The 22273-nt window shown below is 35.2% G+C and overlaps 1 protein-coding gene across 2 annotated transcripts; it reads left to right on the forward strand.

The window, feature by feature from the left end:
• The first annotated feature begins 1074 nt into the window (after nucleotides 1-1074).
• Nucleotides 1075-21845, forward strand: GORAB (golgin, RAB6 interacting). Of its 2 annotated transcripts, XM_012765170.3 has the most exons (5): nucleotides 1075-1221; nucleotides 8338-8695; nucleotides 10919-11020; nucleotides 13147-13287; nucleotides 19935-21845. In XM_012765170.3, exons 1-5 carry the CDS (start codon nucleotides 1161-1163, stop codon nucleotides 20380-20382), a joined length of 1110 nt encoding a protein of 369 aa, XP_012620624.1. In that variant the 5' UTR covers nucleotides 1075-1160; the 3' UTR covers nucleotides 20383-21845. The 2 variants fall into 2 exon arrangements, with proteins under 2 accessions (XP_012620624.1, XP_075856491.1); XM_076000376.1 differs by lacking the exon at nucleotides 1075-1221 and having other exon boundaries at nucleotides 8564-8699.
• Nucleotides 21846-22273: the final 428 nt, after the last annotated feature.

Below are 22273 nucleotides of genomic sequence, written 5' to 3' on the forward strand. Positions count from 1 at the left end.
TGATAAACTAGAAATTTCCCAAACATCCTTCACCATCTGATCATTTACTAAATTCGAAGTAGTCATTTCAACTTTTTTCTTGGTGTTTTATTTTCCAGTCTACTCCTTCAATTTGTTTAAAAATATCAACACACTAAAGCCAAAACTCACATCTCGGATTTCCAAGGTAAGCCAACATAATGAGTAGTTGTTACTGCAAAAATAGTGGAAAGAGAAATGTGAAAAATAGGATAACTGGTCCTTTGTAAGTCACCGTGATCTCTGTGTGCTTCAAAAACTCTTGCATCCTTTAATGTAAAATGAGGAAATGGGAGCGCAGAGAAGTTAGTGTTCAAGGCAGAACCAGAACTATGAGACCAGGGACTCCAGGCAGGACCCTAAAAAACGTTTTCCCATCCCCCAGCACCGGCGTTTTACAATGTCTCTTTAACGTGAAAACTGATGGGAGATCTATTTTTAAGGGGAGATATTTAGGTCATTCCTTAGAAGAAAAATAACATATTATCAAAAATCATTCACACACACACAAAAAAAGCAAGGAAACCCACCAGCAAAAGAAATCGGGGAAATGCTACGGCCTGCGAGAGACCTGGTTATGTCAAACGTATCGGTTTCCTTGCCATGAATTACGTAGACCCCAGCCCTCTTGTGTGTTTCTTCGTCACTAAAAGCCTACACAAGATCCTTGTCTTCAATCTGAGGGATGCTTCCAGCGCACTTCACACAAACGCCTCCGAGGCGCGCGGCGGACCGCCGGGGCGAACTCACGGAGGACCCCAAGAGACGCTCACGCCCGCCCCGTGGCGCCACCGATAAACTGCCTGTTTATCTTCGGCCTTATCCACATCGCCACCTCCGCCCTTATCTCTAGAAGCGATTGACCAGAGAGAACGAGACATCGCGAAACAGAGCACAGGCAAGTCGGGGACAGGGAACGTCTGCGCGGCAGTTTCCGTAGGCTAGTTGTCAGGCACTGCTGGAGACAGCCTCCAAGGGAGCCGGACCCTCGTGCCGGGGAGAAAGGGCCTTGGGTCTGAAGCTCGACGAGCTGATTGGCTGGTTGGACTCGGTGGGGAAGAACCCGGATGTGCCTGGGTAGCTGTGTTGGCAGTCGGGGCTCTGAGATTTGGGCGTTCTGGGGGTGCTGGTAGCGGGGGCACATGGCGCAGGGTTGGGCTGGCTTCTCTGAGGAGGAGCTGAGGAGGCTAAAGCAGACTAAAGGTAAAGGGATGTGTGTGCAGAGGTTTGATTCTTGATTCTGAAGCGGGAGAGGCGGGGCTGCAGCTTTTAAAGGGGAAGGGGGCGTGGAAGAGTCCGTGTGTCTGTGTTAAGGGAAGGAGCTGTGAGTGGGTGGACGGATTGTGGGGGCTCCAGAAGTGGAGGTACTTGGAGTCGAGTCACGGCGGGAGGGGAAACCCAGGGGACTGGGGTCTTCTTGTAGGAAAGAGGGTTCAGGAATCCATTTCACCGATTTGGCATTTTTTGTGTGAAAGGAATGGGACTTGGAAAAGCAAGTGAGCGTACAGCCTGGGTGTCTCCTGGAGGGAGGATTGCTGCACGAATCAGTAGTTGAAGGGTTGGGGTTAGGGTAAAGGAAGGCGGGCGCACGTCATATTAGAATTATGATGAATTTATAGCAGCAGATGATGATTAGGGAAAAAAGGGAGCATGAGGGTCTGAATAAACGCAAAAACTCGGTGCTTTTCATAAAACATCTGGAGTATTGCATTGACTTCTGGCTGCCAGATGATTTTTGCAGTTTTTTCTCATTCTTGAAAGTCACCAAACCAAAAGGGTCTCTGAAAGGTTATATATGAAGGCTTCATATATACGTATACATACAGCCCTATGGATTTGGGGTCAGCTAAAATCTTGTGCTTCCCTCTTCAGCTTTATAGAGTAATCATTGAATGAGTTTGTCCTTTTTTTTTAATCTTTTGATGAAGGAATTAAGTTTGCTGATACTTGTAGAAAATTTTTAGTGATTTCAACTGTGCTTTGTGGTTGAAATCTCATAAAGATCTCTATGGTGATCCTGGTGATTCTTCTCACGTAACTTCTGTGACAACTTTATGCCACTCTTGGTACCATAATTTGAATATTTTATTTTGGAGAAAATTAAATAAATCCTGCTATGCATTTTATTAGAGTTTGTGAGAAAATTAGATGTTAGCATAGATGTGAGAATAATCTAGGACTGCCAAGTGGAAAAGGAAGTAAATTAGTGAAATAAGGCCAATGTAGATTATATAGACTGGGAACATTTTTGCTGGTCCAGAGGCCTTATAAACTGTATAATAAAGGTTATACCACACTGTGTGGTTAACTAACTCTATCTAGTTTGATGTACTCAAATTCTTTTGCTCTGTGTTTTTAACATCCATTCATATATTCCCTTGTACCAAGTATAAGTACCGTGGCCTCTGGTCTGACTCCAGTACTTTGGTGAGGAGACAAACCATAAAATAATATGATAGTAGACGTTATACAGAGCTTGCTTCAGAGCTAAGGGGAAACTCACTGTTCTGGGGACTGGATGGAGCTTAGGAAGATTTCACAGAGGTTATGTGTTACACAGGTGAGTTTTCCAGAATAAGGAAGTCTAACTGTAGAAGTCTAATTAAACAGAACATTCATTATGTAGAAGTATATTTTGAAATATCTCTGTGATTTGGGGTAGGTAAAGGAGGGCAAGGGCCTGAACTTGAAGGGCCATGGTTTGAGATGTTAGAGTGTGGACACCAGCTCACTAGTCAGTGACCACTTGAGGACAGAGAAAGCATCTTGACATCTTTACCCATAGCCAAACACAATGATTGGCATATAGAACTCCCAGCCCTGCCTCTAAATATTTCTCCTTGAATTTCTCATTTGTAAAACTAGAAGATTTCGGATCTTTAATTTTAAAGCCCCTTCTAGCTGTTCTTAAGAATATAATTAGGTAGTCTAGGAAAATGGGGTTTGTTGCCAGCAAAAATAAGGACAGTGGTACTCTAGAGATCCCTGTATGTTCATTGAGGAACATGGTCAAGAATGTTCTTAACAGTCTTGCTTATAATATTAAAGAGCTGGAAACACCAAAGTATTTGTTAACAAGAGAGTAGTTAAATAAGTTGTGGTGTATTCATCTAGTAGGCTACTGTGTAGCTAGTGGGAATATATGATAGCCGCATGCATTAACATGTATGTTAATATGGATGTAATTACAGTTGACCCTTGAACAACACAAGTGTGAATTATATAGATCCATTATATGCAGATATTTTTCAACCAAATGTGGATCGAAATATTTGGGAGATGTGAAACCCAAATATAAGGAAGATTGACCTTTCCATATACAGGTTCCTCAGGGCCCACTGTGGGACTGTAGTATGCACAAATTTGGGTATGTGTGGGGTTACTGGAACCAATTGCCCTAGTATACCGAGGAATAACTGTATATATACCATATATAGTCATGTACAGCATAACAGTATGTCAGTTAACTATAGACTACATATACAATGATGGTCCCATAAGATTATAATACTGTATTTTTACTGTACCTTTTATTTGTTTAGGTATACAAATACTTAGCATTGTATTACAGTTGCTTACAGTATTCAGTATAGTAACATGTACAGATTTGTAGCCTAGGAGCAATAGACTATCCCATATAACAGGTATATAGTAGGCTATACCATCTAGGATTGTGTAAGTACATTCTATGTTGCTTGCAAGACAGAATTGCCTAATGACTCATTTCTCAAAATGTATCCCTGTCTTTAAGTGATGCATGACTGTGTATGGTGGGGAGGCAAAGGAATGGGATGAGGAAGGGCAAATACATAGGGAATTTCAGAGGTGTTGATAATTGTGAAATCAGTTTAAGCCAAGTTAAACTGAAGTAACAAACAGCCTTAAAATATCAGTTGTTTAAAATAATAAAGATTTATTTTTCCCTATAGTTTTATGTCTGCCATGGGTTAGCATGGGTTGACTCTGTTCCACACTCGTTCCACACCATCTTTTGGTGCTGTTATGTAGAAGTTCACTAGAAGAAAAGAATATTGAAAATTATAAGTTGGTAATTAAATGCTTAATTTAACAGTGATACCACTAAATAACATGTGTGACTCCTACATATATTTCATTTACCAAAAGCTAGTCATATTACTTGATACACAGGAAATTCAATTCTCTTATGGCTTCCAAAAGCAACGGTTATGTTTATCCTTAACACATTGACTGCTACACTAGAAAAAATAATAATAATTTTTCCTTGGGGCCACTGTGTTTTATTATGAAAATAGAATAAAAACTTTGAAAACAAAAACAAAACTATTCTAATTTAATGAAAAATTTGTTACTTTTTATTGTTTTCTATGTGTGAGTTATATGCAACTTGAAAAATACTTCATGAAGCTCCAAGGTAAACAGACATATGAGTTACATATGCTTCATGAGGCCCCGTGCTTAAAAGCTAGTGTGAGTTAACTATAACTCATATGGCAGTTAATGTGTTAAAATAGCAGTTATGTCTAGTATAGTCATGTTTTATTTCTTAAACTGTTTTTTTTTTATGATGAACACTAATTGGGAAAGAGTGTGTGTGTGATACATATATTTTGTATATAACTTATTTCATAACAAAACTGCGAGCAAAAAAATAGTGCAGCCTCATGCTATCAGTTTCTAAAGAAATTATTCATAACAGTTTTTTGTTCTTGATAGTAGTTCATTGCCAGTTATGTTACCTGCCAGTTATATAATACCTTCTCCCAGTTTGTAACTTGTCTTTTAACTTTTATCTTTTGATGAACAGTGTATTTAATTTTAATATATTCAAATTTGTCAGTGTTTTTTTTTTAAACAGCTGATGTTTTCTGTGCCTTAAGAAATCAGTCTCCTATTATAAGGTCTAAAAGATACTAATCTGTGTTTTCTATTAAGATTTTTGTTTTCATATGATGTGAGGTGTGGATCTGATTGTATCTTTTCCTTATAGATAACCATTTTTCCCCAGGTCTATTTATTAAATAATCCCGCTTTTTGCTATTGATTTTATATCCTACATCTGACATATACTAATGCTTCATACATGCATGAATCAGTTTCTAGGTTTTTTGTTCTATTCCATTGGTCATTTTGTCTATTCTTGCACCGATACCACACTGCCTTAAAGATTCATGATATTCCTGATATCTAGTAGTATGGTTCCTTTGCTCTTTTTCTCTAGAAGCTTACTTGCTATTCTTGAATGTTTATCCTTTTATATAAAATTTTTAATAATTTTCCCAAACTCATGGAAAACTCAGTAAGAATTTTGATAGTAATTGCATTGAGTCTTTAAATCAATTGCATCTTTACATTATTAACACTACCACTGACATGGCATATGTCTTCATTTATTTAGGTCTTCAGTGTCTTTTAATGAATTTTAGAATTTTCCCTGTAGAGGTCTTGAATATCTTTTTGTTAGATTTGTTTCTAGATACATGATAATTTCTGATATTGATATATCTTCTCTTATGTTTTCCAATTGTTTGCTGCTGATATGTTAAAAATACAAGCCAAAAGAAAAGTCAAAAAAGACATAACTAGATATTTCATAGAAAAGGAAATATGAAAAGATGCTCATCCCCACCAAAGAGCAGAGAATTACAGATCAAGAGCACAGTGAGGTACCATTTTACACCCATTTGACTGACAAAATTAAAATGTATGACAACATCATTTATTGAAGAGGAAGTATATTCACAGAATCTTATACATTGCTAGAGGGAATACATTTTGGATAGCAGTTTCACATTCCTTCTAAAGTTATACTTTATGACCCAACATGAAGTATAGATAAAATTCTTAGATAATATCCATGGCAAATTCTTGGACATGTAAAAGAGAAGACATAACAGTGAAATTAATAGAAGCAAAAGCCTGAAGCCAACCTAGATGTTCATCAGTGGAAGGAGATCAGATCAGTAGACTCTGGTTTACTCTCATGTGGAATTTTATACAACAAAATGAATGATTACAGCAACATGTACAATATGGAACACTATTGATAGTATTAGAAAAGATGATGTACAACATGAAATCTTTTTTATAAAGGTTAAATAAAAATACTTTTTAGAAATATTTGTAGTTGCAATATGACTATTAGAGAAGGAAGGGAATGGTCAACACATGATTCATATGATAGTTTTGCTGTGGAGAGATCAGGGCTTAAATAAAGGATATGAGGTAGAGATCACAAACTCATAGCCTATTGGCTTAATTTAACCCAATAATGTATTTGGCTTTCATATTTTCCTTCCTCCTTCCCTCTGTCTCTCTCTCATTACCCAATCTTTAAATTTCTTTTCAAATTAATAGTATAATAATCATTAGTGCTGTTTGCTAAACCAGCATATGTCAATTGCCCTTGTTTGGGGTGGGGATGCATGACTTTTGCCATTGAATTATGAACAGAAGTGTTACGCCACTGCTGGCTGGGTCAGTCCTGAGCTCTCTTCTCCCCCTGTCATGGTGGCTGACAACACTAACTGGTGACTATACAGTCAGCCTGGAGCCTGAGACACTAATCAGCAGAACCCCCTGCTGGCCTTTAGTCTGCACCTGGCATTAATGAGAAGTAAACCTTTGTGGTTTAAAACCACTAAGATTTCTCCCTACAGCACAATCGAGATTTTCCTGAATGTTATAGTTCCCTACATTTAAAAAATCAGGATATTTTACCTAAAAATCTGAATTTTAATTGTGAAAAATCAAAATGTCTGGCTATACTGACCTAAATTTTTTAATGACAACAGTTGACTAGAGGTGACTGTGAATTGCCCTCTTTACACCAGATTTATGCTCAGTTTACTATGGTCTCCTTGATATTTGCAGCCCCCAATACACGGTATGGAAAACAGTATGTTCTGTTTTTAAATGGCCAGATTTGTTCATTATTTTGGAATGAAAAATTAGCATTTTCAATCTATAGGTAGGTTCTGTAAAAATGAAAAAAAAATAGAAGCTACAGGAACTGAATTTCAGAGGTACATTAATATTTAATAGTTCAGCTAATGAGTTCATCTGGGAGGTAAGCAGGCTCCGTGACATTTTCTGATGGTGTGAATAAGGATCTGTAGCCAAGAAAAAGTTTCTGTAGCAAGATACAGGGAGATAGATACTTTGTGTTTCTGGCTAAAATCAACAGTAACATTTGTTTTTGATAGTACTTCTGTCTTTCTAAAAAAAATATTTTCTACATATATCTCATTTAATTCTTAAAGCAACTTAATGCATAAAGTAGAGCAGGTAATTTTCAGCCATTTTGAAAGATGAGGAAACTGAGGTATTGAATAATTAATTGGCTTGCCCGAGGTCACTGAGCTGGACAGAAGCAAAGCCAGGACTGTGTCCATAGCTCTTAACTATACTTTGGGAAATTTAAATAATAAGCTTGTGTTGCCTCAAAGGTCAGTATGCAGAATTTAAAAGTTCTGTTTGTGTTGTTCATTTACAAGGACTCGTCATAACTTCATTTCCCCAGCATTTTATAAAAAATGCTACTTATACATTTAATATGAATGTGAGTCATATTCTCCAGTTGTCTGCCCTAAGAGGTTAACACTGGCATGGACAATCCAAAAAGTAAAATAGAGGTATTATTATTCAGTTTATCATTTAGAATTTTTTTTCTTCCAGTTTTATCTTCCTCTATTACTTTGTTCAGGCAACTATTAAATTAGTTTAAATGCATTGATTAGAGCCCTGACTAGACTTTGGGGAATACAAACTTGGGTTGTTTGCAAGATGAAAGAAAATGATTTACGGTTAACTAACATTCCTAGAGATAACAGACTTCATTCAATTACATTTCTGTGATAGCATCTAAATATGTATCAAATTGCCCTAAAAGCTGTTAAAATTTAAGGGGAGGGGGAATCCCATTTGAAAACACAGCTACCATTTCATTTCAGGGGAACAGACAGAAAGATAAATCAAATTTAAGACATACCAGAGAATTCAGTCATCTCTAGTTTGGTCAGAATTACTTGATTCTTTGACAATTATCAAATCAAGTTGAAAAAAGAAACCTTGCTTTGTGTCCTGAGGCTCAACTCACAGCAATTGGACTTTCTTTAAAGAGTCCTTAAAAGCCTAGGCAGCTTTTATTAAATATTAACAGTATAATCTGAGAACTACAGAAAGTAGTTGAAACTTTACAGAAAGATGGCTCTGAAGAGAGAGAATGATGTAGGAGAAACTCTGGAATTATCAACGTTTAATGTTAATGTTTTATTTGCTTAGAGAAATTCTAATTTATTGCCTACACAAATGAATTTTCCTTCATTTTCTTTTCTGTAGATCGATTTGAATCACAGCGGCGTCTCCCAGTGAAGAAAAGTCGACAACAACTTCAGCGAGAAAAAGCCCTTCTAGAGCAAAGCCAAAAACTTGGGTTACAAGATGGGTTCACCTCAGTACATCCAGAACAGTTGCTTTCTGCACCTGAAAAGAGATTTAACACTCAAAAACCACATCTTTCTTCCCATACTCTTCCTAGTCCTCTTACTCCAACTTCTCCTGTTGGTGATGGAAAACCACAGGGTATGGAAAGTCAACCAAAGGAACCAGGACTCAAGAATTCCCATGATGATCACAAAAATGTTGAAGTTCTATCTCCAAAGCCAGATTGCAAATTGGAGAAAAAGAAAGTGGAATTGTTAGTAAGTCTATATACTGTGAGACTTTTCATTTTACTCTTTTTTTCTCACTGGGCTTTGAGGAAATATAGTTTGTGTGTTTTAACATTTTCTCTGTTTTATGTTCAAGCCAAGAAATGTGATGAATAAACTATTGAAAAATAACTACCACCTAAATATATTATAAGCCAGGCACTGTTAGGCATTTTATATGTTTTATGCCATTTAGTCTTCATAACAGTTTTACAATGCATGTTTATTATTTTAACTCTATAGATGAAGTATCTGGGCCTTAGAAAAGATACTATCTTCCTAAAGCTAAACCACAGCTAGTAAGTAGTAGAGTTGTGATTACATGTAAGTCTGTCTGGATACCAGAATCAGTTCTTACTTGCGTATTTTCCCCCAAATTGACCCCATATTTCAACCTCTAGACTGCATCTCCATTGGCCAAAAACAGGGTACTTGTGAAGAGAGATGAAGGGATGGTCAATAGAGAAAGTATAGGAAATTAAGGGGACTAGTTATATGCTTCGGTTGCATCATTAGATTTCTTTTTATTTTTCTTTATTGTCTTTGTATTAAAAACAGCCTACATAATTTAAATTAGCCACACTCTTATGGAAATAGCCATTCTGTGACTCATGAATTCTTAGAATTTTTTATTTGTTCGCTTATGTTTTAATATATACTGTTATTTTTTTGTTTCCTCCTTATTTATCACTCACAGGGGAGAAAGGATGGCATTTATTTCTGTTTTCCCTTCTGTGAGTCTTTTCCAAAGTATCTTATATTTTTTCTAATCACTGATATTTTTCTAATCTCTGCTGATCTAGATTCTATACTGTGAGTTTAAAATATTTCCTGCCCACGAGGGGCTAAGAAATCACTTTGACAAGAGAAATAAAACCACATGAATTATGAAACCAACATTGAACAAGTGTTTTAACTTAAATGTCTTTAAGTGTAGTTTACCAGCAAAGGCCTGAGACCAGTGCTCTGGAGGTGAGTTTAAATTGAGCTGGAAAATTTAGATTGGATGTCATTAGGAAAGTTATTCTTTTCTTAAGATATTTGGGAGAATGTTCATAGAAGACATGTAATCTGAGGAACTGTTCTGGTAAAGGAGAAATTCTGAGGTTGTAAGAAGGGGAAAGGAAAGCTATGTCATAGAGAATGCTCACTTCTCTGGGAAGGGAAAAGGACAAACCAGAGAACAGTAGAGAATTAAAGTGATGAGGAAGGACTGGAAGCCTAATAGGTTCACTCATGCATCGAGATACATCCAAGGCCTCTGAGGGGGAAAGGCCTCATCAAAACAATGGTTAGAGAAATTCCAGGTGTCAGTGTTGGAGATCATTTGGGTGAGAGTGCAGGGTGAGCTGGAACTAAGGCGCCTGGTGAGGAAATGCCACAGTGTCAAAAATGAGAAATGACTGGCGTGAACTCTATGGTGCGAGTTATAGAAATGGAGAGGGAAAGACAATTTTGGAAGTGGTTACTAGGTTTGGAAATAGAGACTTGTGGTATAATGGCTGTAGGAAAAGCAGCAATGGGAATAAATAGCTTTGCCATCACCTTGTTTAATTTGAGTTGATATCAAGTTCATGACTTTATGGGAAATTTTAATATATTTCTTTCAGAATCGAACAGATTGAAAGATAATACATGTTTTCAGATCTTTGAAGTTTTTCTTAAGCCCAACATTCCAATCTTAGCTCATAGTGTTTTACTTTGTTTAAAAATATCTAAGAGTTGGAAAAAAGTAAGCAAATTGAAAGAAAATGTATGAAATAAACATTGGTTATTGTCTGGAGGATATGATGGTAGAGACTTTCATTATAGAAAACTAAAACATAAATAATATGACATCAACTACAGACCAATTTATTTTGGTCTCCACTTTGCATATAATACATAATTAACTTACACAAATTCCTTTGTACTCCTAAAAAAATTCCACAGTACTCTGGCTTCCAGTTTGTGGGTTCCTAGATTATATCCATATAATGGATTTCAAGGGTCCAATTTATGTAAGCCTCTTTACTTCAGATCATAGTCTTTGTTCCTATTAGAACAAAATAATGAACTGCAGATGGGTTTCTTTTAAGAGGACTTTTGAAAGAAAATGTACATAAATCTTCTTGATTAAATTTTATACTTAGAGGACTGAGACTGGTAAGGTGTGGGATAGGGTAGCAGTTTCTTTCATAAACTCATTTTTATGTTTTTTCCTCCCCTAGGCAAGAAAAATCCCGTTGGGAAGTCCTCCAACAAGAACAACGACTAATGGAAGAGAAAAATAAACGTAAGAAAGCTCTTTTGGCTAAAGCTATTGCAGAAAGGTGAGGCACCTGAACCAGGAGTGGTTGGTTGTAACCTGCAGTCAGTTCTGTCATATTTTATATTTATTTCCCCATGTCTGTTCTAATAAACTGGTATTTTCTCTGCAACTATAACTTTTAAGGCTAATAAACAAATTATGCTTTGTAAGTGATACTGAAATTTTGGTTTTAATTTATTAAGGAGAACTTTCCAAGCATGGAGCTTATTTACTTTATAAATATAGTTGTTATTAAAACTTAAGGACCAGCATTAATGTTTTCAGTTTTAACCATCTGCACATTTGTAAGAGAAGCAGTAAATAGCTCTCAGTATATGTAGATTAGCAACAAATTCAGGTTATAATTTTGATACGGGGAGCCCTTAATCATCTGACATGGAGATGAAAGAGGTTATTCCACATAAGTGACTTACACTCCCACAAATCTTAATTGTGTTTCCTATGGGCATTTTTCTTTAATAATTTACCCTGCCTCCATTCATAGAGGATACATGATATAATTTAACCCTGATTGATAACTTGGGGTCACTATTGTGAACAATATGTGAGAATGAATTTTTCTCTCATCTCCCAGTATCTGTCTCACTTCTCATTTACTGCGTTGTACCAGGCCCCAAACAGGAACTTTCCCATCGGAGACACTCTTCCCATCCCCCACCTCTGTTGATGCCCACTTAATTGGTAATTTCTATCTAATCTCCTGTAGCCTTAGGAAACTAAGCTTTGTCAATAAAGCAATGATTGCAAATAGCCAGAACTAAGTGTAAGTAAGTACTCAGTGACATTTTCTTTTTAGACCTCCAGAAAATTCTGGCAAAACTGTTAATGCTTGAAGATGGAATATGTGTAGAGGGAGGGAAAGACTTAGGGAGAAGGTAGGTGGGTGTAAGAATAATTCAGAATTTTGTCTGCCAGAGGGATATATGTATTTGAAAATGTTTTTTTTACCCTACTGCTGGTACACTTTGATCTTTCATGAAGCTTAGGAAATATACTACTCACAAACAATGTATAAGACAAAACAATGTATAAAAGAGTAGTGCCTCTTTTTTTAATCCCACAAGTGATTATTAAAAAATAAAGTGTTTTAGTAGTCTTCAATTTGGACAAGGTGGAGAGGTTGTTTACTGGAGATTTTACAAAAAGATTTATCGGCTCCAAGACTTCTCTAAATGCTTTTGATTTAGGACAGAAAGCACTTATACAACAAAACTGTGGAAATATAATACGACAAGTTTGGATTATTAATAAATGGATAGTGAAGTACTTGAAGTAAAAGAATCATACTGGTAAGTGAATTTTTGTAGGCAGAAAGGAAGGGTATTGCATAATGGAATAGAAATCAGAAGAATGTAAGTTGCAGTATAGTTATTTTATGTGGGGGGTTTTCTTCTCCCTTGAGAATATGTATGAAATTCTGAAATGAGTGAAATCATGATTAAAGGTTTGCTTTTGTATTTGCTTGTTCTATTTCTTAAGTATATGTTGTACTTGGGGATGGTGAGGGGAGTGAAAGATGATGAGGTTGGTTGTGCTTTTAAATAAGGAAAGAAAAGAGTGTTTTGGTTTTGAGCCCCACAAAGAATTTTGAGGACTGATAGTTTTGTCTGGAGGCCAAGAATCAAAGCAATAAAAGTTGGGGTCCTAAGAAAGTTAAGACCAAATAGATATTTTCAGACCTATAAAGAATTGTTTAATGCAGGCATCTTTTCTTGATGTCAGGTAAATATCAGACAAACAAAAATGGGCTTAGTGAGAAGAAGAATTCAAGCCTAGAAATTTGGAAAGCTGTTTTGGATGTTTCAATGTAAAGGGAATACAGATATATTCTTTCAGTGTTTGTTCTTCTTACTGAATGTAGTTCTACAAGTGAACTATTTACTGGGATTTTTTAAAAGTTTTTTTACCTTATGAAAAATAATATGTTATAATAGAAACTTTGGAAAAATAAGGGAGAAAAGCTCAAATGTTACCAGCATTTACTTTATTTCAATTTTTCTCATTTTTTTCTAATTTTCAAAAAATCATAAATTATCATATACATAGTATATTATTTTTTCACTTATATGTGGATACATGGTTTTAAAATGTTTTTATTTTTCCCTACTCACGTTTGTGATGTTCTAGATCCAAAAGAACTCAGGCAGAGACAATAAAACTAAAGCGGATCCAGAAGGAGTTACAGGCTTTAGATGACATGGTGTCAGCTGACATTGGAATCCTCAGGAACCGGATCGATCAGGCCAGCCTAGACTATTCATATGCTCGGTGAGTTGGGGAAATTGAACTATAAACAAGGAGTCCGCTTTAATTAATGCTTGTTGCTAACTGGTCCAGGAGCTTTTATGTTTATAGTCATTTAAGCCTCATAACAACCCTGCTAGGTGTCGTATTTATTCCTCTATTGTGCTGACTCAACCGTCCCCTCTTCTGTGAAGCCTTCCTTAATTCTACCCTACCAGTTAACCTTGTTCACGTGCCTGTTAGAGCAGTTCTTGCATTATTTATTTACATTTTAGTCTTTCCTGGTAAACCATCAGCTATTTAATGTTTGAAACTCTTTTTATTATTGTTCAAGATCTAGCAAAGTAGAAGTCTGAGTGACTTGCTCCAAAATTCTATTATACTAACACCAAGTCTGTGTTCTTTCCATTAAAATTTTTGATTATCTGACATAGCCCTTATGTGATTGAAGCCTAGTTCTCACTTCAGTTTTCATCAGAGTAAGAGGATCTAGTTATGTTTTAAAAGCTTATGATTATTTTTTTTTAAAAATGCTCTGTTTTGGAAACTTGAAAGTTTTTCTCTTATTTTTTTCTTTTCCATGATACTCTGTATGAAATGGTTTGATATCATTTTTTTTTTTGGTTTCAACCATTGGCATTTTGTTAAAGAGAAAAAAATCATCATGGAGTATTTTTAAAATGAACTAACACATGTAAAGAATTACATGGACTTTGCAGACAGATAAAAGGGCAAAAAATTATGTCCAATTTCAGGGTTTTCAGTTCTTTCAACATTGCTTTAATCATCCTGGTTTGTCTTTTTTTCACCAGGGAATGCTGTGTTAATGACTCAGTTTTGCATCTTTCTCTGTAACACTAGAAATCAATCAGAATGCCTCATTAGTCCAGGGTAAACCACAACATCAGAATGTTTATATAACAATTTAATAAAGCGGAAATGCTTGATTGTGGTTTTTAATTCACTGTTTAGTGTTTAAGAAAGAGGTTTGTGGTTGTCCTTGTGATTTTTGTAATTGTTGTTTGACCATATGCTATTAGACTTAATGGGTTGTCTTTACTAATTAACTGCCTAAATTAAGGCCATCAGTAGCTGATAACTAGAGATTCCAGACTTCTATTAATGAGGTCACTAAGGAGGTAACTAAGATTTTATTAAGATTAAACTAAGCCTTGATTTTTAGCACATTTTATTCTCTGTAACATAAGTTTGCCAGAGGAACATTTGTATCCCTTTGTAGCCTTGTATATGAATAATTCATATTATAAGGTACATTACCAGGTACCTCAACAGAAAAGTAATCTGATTATGTTTTAAGTCTGTCCTCATGGAAGCTGGAGAACTATGCCATTTTGTATTGAATATTATATTAAAAATGTCATAGTGTTTTGCCCTTCAAAAAACTACAAAGAAAGTAGGATTACTTGTTAAAGGAGAAAACATCCTATAATATATAAATATTCTTAATAAAATTTTAATAAATGTTTACATCTTTAATAAGCTGAAGATGACATTTCTCATGGTACTAATAACATAGTTGTATGTCAATAAATGTTGTATGAGGCTATTTTTAAAAACCTAAGCTCTTGAGTTAAGTTAGGCCATAGACAATTGTGACTACAACCAGAGTTGTGTCTTGTTCATGTGTAAGATCAACATAACATTTTCTAAATTTTCATTTGTGGTTTTTGAGAAATTATAGATTGGTAATATAAAATTGTGGTCCACATTTCTTTTTCTTTTTCTTTTTCTTTTTCTTTTTTTTTTTACCCTGCAGCCCCTAACCCCTTGGTCCAGATTTCTGTTGGAAGATAATCCTCAGGGCAGTCAGTTTTTGTGGGAGTTTTCCTTGATTTTTCTTTTTTTAATAAAAATATCTTAGTACTATAGTACTTGGTACAGTGCTAATCCACAAAAGGTTCTTTGATAGTGAATAGGCCAGAATTTGCTTTAAAATTGGCTTTTGTAGAACAGTGTTAGGATAGATACATTAAGGGGAACAGTACTTTGAGTGAACAAATTTGAGAGTTGCTGCTGCTGCTGTTCACAACTGTGATTATAATGTTGCCATATGCTGTGTAGATGAGCTTGTAAAATACAGAGTAGCTGCACGTAGAACATTTTTTTGAATCATTATTTGCCATCCAGGTTTAGTAGATACCCTCATGTATACGAACACACACAGAGGCAAATATTTTTAAATCATTTTATGAATAATTTATAGAAGTAAGAATAAAAGGGATTATATAAAACAACTTTATTTAAAATTTTTAATAAGAATGTAAACATAGTAAACTTCTTTGTATCAAGTAATGTTTGACTAACAAACATTATAAAGAGCTGAAAGAATATGGTTATGTTAGCAACACAGGATATTCCTGATATTTGTAAAATACTGAGTGATTAAGTTCTTCCTGTTGAAATAATTAACTCTGAGAATGTCATATTTCCTTTTTGTCCTTAGAAATATATTTCTCACTCATTGATTCTTGAGTTTGAGAGAATTCACCTAGGATGTATTTTTCTGAAGACTTAAAGACAGATTTTATTTATATAATCAGTTTCACTATCTGGTCTCTAGAGCGTGTCTTTGCATTGGTATTGGTTTCCGAGGACTGCCGTAACAAATTACCACAAACTGGGTGGCTTAAAACAACACTGATGTCTTCTCTTGTATTCCTGGAGGCCATACCTCCACGTTCAAGGTATCAACAGGGTCATGCTTCCTTCAGAGTCTCTAGGAATCAGTTCCTTGCCTCTTCCAACTTCTGGTGGCTGTAGGCATTCCTTAGCTTGTGGCCACACTGCTCCATTCTGTGCCTCCATGATCATATCACTTCCTCCTCTTCTCTCTCAAAATTTCCTTCACCATACTCTTAAAAGTATACATATGATTGCACTTAGGGCACAACTGGATAATCTAGAGTAAACGCCTCTTGAAATACTTATCTTAATCACATCTTTTGCCATATAAGGTAATTTTCCCTCTTTTGACATATGAAGTAATATTCACAGGTTCCAGGAACTAGAAAGTGAATATCTTTGGGAGGCGATGTTTTTAGCCTACCACAGCATTTATCTTTTGATTTGTCTAACAGTGGCAAAATGTCTTCCTTTGTCCATTTTCTCCACTTTGCTAGTACCATATAGGCAGAAAATGAAAAAATATTAATTCTAAACTGAGTTCAATGAAAACTAAGAACAAGTTACAAATATGGTATTTTCAGTCTTCTTTTTATACCTTTTGGAGATCATGTAATACTTTGGACAACATAATAAGGAAACTCAACAATGATTATTTTATTATTACCTCATCCTTTTAGATCATTATATCATTTTCTGGGTTTTTTTTTTAATATTTTAGCATAAATGGGAATAAATGGTGAGTATTGATGAAATAAGTCCTAGGGTGATGAAATGGCAAAATGTTTCCAAATATGGGAAAAATAGTATCTATAATCCCATAATGCATCTTAGCTTTATGAAAGAGTCCGTTGGACCCATCTGGTGATGGCGAAATGGAATTCATTTTATCCTGTTTTTTTAAAAATAAGTAAATTTTCTCTTTGTTATTTGACAAACTTTTAAGAAAGGTTAAAAGTCATAATATGTTAATTCATACAAATAGTTAGAACTGCTCAGAAAAGGACGTGAAAACCTAAAAATGGATCAGTGGAACTTGAGGTTATACTGAGGGTTAATAATTGAGTTTTTAAAAATTTCAGGGATACTAAAACCCAGAGATAATTTCTGTCCTTTAAATAACATTCATTAAATCATTCAGTGTCCCTTTAAAATAACAAAGCAATTCTATAATTATGTTTCCAGTTCACTATGTCTTACTGTGTTATACATAATGCTCTTACTATTTTGTTCCAGAGTATGTTATTGTACTCTGGTTTGTATTATCCATCTGACCCATAGGCTGGTGGTGCAGTTTGTAAAACTAATTAATATTTTAAATATAAATCTCTCTGTAGGAGAATATATATGCATGTTTCTGGCCAGAAGGACTTTAAATAAATAAACAGAATACAAAATCTTCAGTGATTTATCCAGGATGAAAAATCCATGGAAACCTAGAGACCTATTTGCAGATGTTAATTTCAATTCAGTATTCATGAACCCAGTCTGTAAATCTCTACTAATTGACTTTGACTGGCTGAGGGAGACCACAGACTTACAGAGAAGGGAGGTTGAGGGAAGAAAGGTGAGAGGGGCAGGAGCACAGGGTATTCGTATATCTATAGAGGAGAATATTGTCAGAGCTCGTGGCTTGATGCAAGAACATTCATAAACAAGATATGTTGTAAAGTATGGAAATAAGGGAACCATAAAAATAACTAGTTCTCTCATTCTTATATTTACTAGGTGACAGTAAAAAAAAAGAAATATGATAAATGAACATTATATAAATAAGAGTTGTCAAGGATAAATACCAGGTCCCTAAATTTTATGTAATCACAAATTTAGATACATGTTTACTAATGTAGTAACAGTATTTTTTGATCCCAGTGCTCTGAAGGGGAAGTTGTGTTTCTTGAGCACCTACCAGGGACTGGGTAGACACTCGCCCTATTTATACTATTTGATCCTTAACACTCCTATGAGGTATTATTATCTTCACTCTTTTACAGATAGACCAAGACTTAGCTGAAGTAACTGACTAGAGTCACCATACTGGAGTTTTCAGTCATTATGTACCTCTTCCCCAGGCCCTTCCCCAACCCCTTCCACAGGAACCTGGCTGTGTTTTGTACTCATGGTGCTGACTCCGGGGCACACCTGATTAAAACAAAGATGGGCTACCAATTCCAGTACATTCAATCCATAGGCTAAATAGTGGCTCATGGCATGGCCTGATACTGTGAGCTCTGTTTAAACTGAAATGAGCCAGGCCAACCTAAGTTCTCCCTCCGAAATTATTAAATTGGATCACTGAGAGATTGAGTGGAGTGAATTTGATGTAGAGCACAGGCTGCTGGCCATATTGGACGTGAGTGTAAAACAAAAACTAAAGTGAGGGAAACTGTGTGGCTTCTAACCATTGAAGAAAATAGCCTTTGATTCTGATGGCATGCTTATGAAATTGCCTCTTGTATCCTACAATGAGACCCCTTTTTTTTTTAACCTGAGCCAGTTTAACTGAATATCTGTTCTTTGCATCCAAAATAAGCCTTGACCAAAATAGGGACACATAGAGGAATGGCAGAGGAAAGTTTTGAACGCTGGGTTCTCTAAAATAAAAGCCTTTTATTTTTTTCACTGTATTTCCTTCCAAAACAAAGAATCTTAGATTAGGAGATATATCTGTTTCTTTTTTGCTGTAACTCTTACACTAGAAACTACTCATTACATTGAGTTAATATAGGCAGTCATAACAGGTAAGGCAACATGACCTTCACTACTGCTAATGGTAATTAAATTAAAGAACTAGTTGGTAAATGGGAATCAACCTTTTTTCTTGCAAGAGAGAAAGAATCCTCTTATTGCAAAAAGAAAAGCAACAAATTATATATGGAAAATGCAAAAGATAATGGATGAAGATACAACATTTCTCTTTGCACCAACCTCAGGAAGAAGAAAAAGAGGAGATTGCAAAGTGACTTCTCCAGTGAATTACCCTACTTCACATAAAACTGGCATTACCTATCAACAGAGTTTATATATGTGTAAATATATAAAATTTTCTAATACAAGTGTAACAGCAGTCTGTTGCTGAGTGGAGGAGGGTGAGAACAGCTTAACCCAGGGATTCTCAATTGGGAGCAGTTTTGCCCCTTTAGGAACATTTGGCAGTATCCGGAGATATTCTTGGTTGTCACAACTTTTGAGTGGTAGTGGCAACTAGTGGGTAGAAGCCAATGGTGCTGTTTACCATCCTACAACATACAGGACAGCTCCTCACAACAAAGAATTATATGGCCCAAATTACCAGTAGTGCTAAGGTTGAGAAATCCTGCCTATAGCTGTCCTGAAGTTTTCTATTCTACTCTATATTTACTTCTTGCTCTCACCCAGTATCTTTTTGCTGGGTGTGCTCTGTCCCATTTATATTCAGCTCCCAACCACTGTCTATATCCTTCTCTTCCATCAAAATTTTTCTTTTCTAATCTGTTAATCAGGGGATACAGATTTTTCCACTTTCTTCATCTCTTGTTTTATGTCTCATAAATTTGTGTGCTGGAGCTAGCTTGCAGTGGCTCATGAGAGCAGATTTTGTGTGTCTCTTCCCAATTCTGATTTAGTGATGTTGCATTGGTAGCTTGAAATTAGTCAAGGTGGTAGTGTTTATAACACAGAAACTGGCAAATGCTATAAATCGGGGTTCCTCCCTCAACTGGTAGTTAATACATGCCTGAATTAACCTTCTTAGCCTGCCTTCACTCAAGCACAGCTGTGGAAAGAAGAAATGAGTGCAGAAGAATGTTTTATCAGGGGCATCTAAATGCCCCTGAATGTGTTATATCAGGGGCATCTAAATAAGGATGTTGTGAAAGTTCAGCTGTAACCTAGTTTGTCTAACATGTAAATTGTGAAGTATTAATATCTGTATCTTCATTATACATTCCCCCCCCAATTTTGTAGTGTAATTATTGTGTCTAGACCCTCTTTTGAATATCTTCTTCAATGGAAAACTAATGGAACAATCTTTGTACCTATCCTTACAGGAAGCGATTTGACAGGGCTGAAACAGAGTACATTACAGCAAAGCTAGATTTACAGCGCAAGACTGAGATAAAAGAGCAACTCACTGAACATCTTTGTACAATCATACAGGAAAATGAGCTCCGAAAGGCCAAGAAGTTGGAGGAGTTGATGCAACAGTTGGATGTACAAGCTGATGAGGAGTCTTTGGAGCTTGAAATGGAGGTGGAAAGATTGCTGCGTGAACAAGAAGCAGATGCAGGGAAACAAATAGTTGATTTAGAGAGGCCATTTCAGCCTGCTGGGGAGAATGTGACATTAGGATTTGCTAAAGAGGACAAAAAACATCAAGAACAAGCTATTTCCCCAAAGGTAGACAAACAGTGCGCAAATTCCAATAACGTCCCCCTTCTTAGTACAGCAGGCCCAAATCAAAAAGTTAATGACATTTCAGCTGCTCTGGGCACATGAAGTGCTAGTGTTCTTTTCAACTAATATGGTATTCAGAGAGGATAATTTCTGCAGTAGAGTATCCCCTGAACTCTGATAAATGCCTCTTTAAAACAATGATAATTTTTGAATCCATTAAAAATTAGTTTAGATTAGTTTTAGTAGATTAACATGGTTGACCATTCTAAAGTCCCAATTATAGTAATTAGATATAAATTTTAGATATGAAATTATAGTAATTTTATATCTGGGGCATATTTCACCTTGATTTTTGGTCCAGTTCTTTCAGTATACTTTTTACCCTTATTACTGGGTGAAAATAAGGGACTTAAAAGGATGGAGGGAAAAAAAACCACATGGTTAGAATGTTTTGTTTTAGACCAGGTAAATATAGAAAAGTAGAATGGAAAATGATTCTCAACACCTAATCAAACTCATTTATCTTCCCCTGGGAGAAGTATTGAGAATGGAAGTCCTATTTTATGTAATCAGTAAAAAAAAACAAAAACAAAAATCACTACCTGAAAAAAAGAAAGGCAGGTAACAGGTTGAATTATCTATCTGGATCTTACTAGAGTTGCAAAACACATCTAAGAAACTGCAGTTAATGTAAAGAACCAGACAACTTAAACCAACATTACTATTGTCTTCAAATTGCCTTTAAATGGTTTTAGTTTACAGTCTGAGTTTTGGTTAGTTGATACACATACTACACATAATAATTTTACTATTAATATATTGTCTTTAATCAGTGAATTGATTATATTCAGACAAAACATTTCTAAAGGGAAGCTTAGAATAATATAGAAAATGTTACTGCTTTTGATTGTCCGAAAAACCGATGTATTTTTTCTTTCTAAAGTTATCTATTAATATAAATACGGTTTTTATATGTTGGGCATAAATTATCCTGTCATAAAGCATTTCAATTGTTAAAATGCTGATTTTCTTAATACTTTAATAGTTTATTAAATTCCTATTACTAATACTTGACAACTACTTTGTGTTATATGTGAATGTGTAAATAAATATTATAGTTTTGTCACAAAGTCTATGAATATCACATTAAATTATGATCTATTTATCAGAAATTCCAAAAAGTAAAATATTACATTTTAAGTCTTAAAAAAAAAGAACTATCATCAAAGAAGATAAGGACAAGCATAATATTATATCTATAAACATTTCTGAAAAAGTTAGAGGCATCCTATTTTTGAATGAGTTCGTTTGAGAGTATTATCTTCTGGTAATATGGATGAGCTTTGTACTTTTTATATTATATAATTTCAGTTGAAATTAAATTTTCCATTATTGACTTCTCTAAACAGAAGCATTGAAATTAAACTTTCCATTATCAACTTCTCTAAACAGAAGTATTTATGTAAATAGTTGTGTTTATTTATGATTGACATACATAAAAATTGAAAGCTTCATTGTCCAAAACACTCTTATTTTTCTAAGGAATAAAGTCTTACGTACTTATAGCATGGTCTTTCATTTACCTTAAAAAGAAGTTTCAAACAGTTTAATAATGTGTGGTGATAATGCATCTTGGATCTCCATATGGTAGATACAGTTACCTACTTTTGTATGAGCCTCTATTAAGGAAAATTCATTAATAAGTGAGGTTTTATAATATTGGTTAAAAACAGATACGTACAATCTTAATTCTCTAAATACTTATAAGATATATGAAAAAGTGAGAACCATGAGAGAAATGAGTTGGATGAGACCTCAGAGATCATCTGATTTAATCACCTTTTTTACAGTGAGAAATCTGAGGGCCAGAGATTTCACTAGCTGCTTGTTGGGCACCAAGCTTATTTTAAACTTAAAGTGTTAGTAAAGTTGCAGTTCTACACTCCAGATGTATCTCTTACATAGGCTGTGAAGATCACTGGATCCCTCCACT

This window comes from Microcebus murinus, chromosome 2 (assembly GCF_040939455.1).
Source record: "Microcebus murinus isolate Inina chromosome 2, M.murinus_Inina_mat1.0, whole genome shotgun sequence".
Taxonomy (NCBI): Eukaryota; Metazoa; Chordata; class Mammalia; order Primates; family Cheirogaleidae; genus Microcebus; species Microcebus murinus.

Bases quoted from the DNA above. Each gene is read 5' to 3' on its own strand.
- GORAB (XM_012765170.3), top strand. From the start codon at position 1,161: ATGGCGCAGGGTTGGGCTGGCTTCTCTGAGGAGGAGCTGAGGAGGCTA. The intron at 1,222-8,337 runs GTAAAGGGATGT...TCTTTTCTGTAG, and splicing joins GAGGCTAAAGCAGACTAAAG to ATCGATTTGAATCACAGCGG. The intron at 11,021-13,146 runs GTGAGGCACCTG...GTGATGTTCTAG, and splicing joins GCTAAAGCTATTGCAGAAAG to ATCCAAAAGAACTCAGGCAG.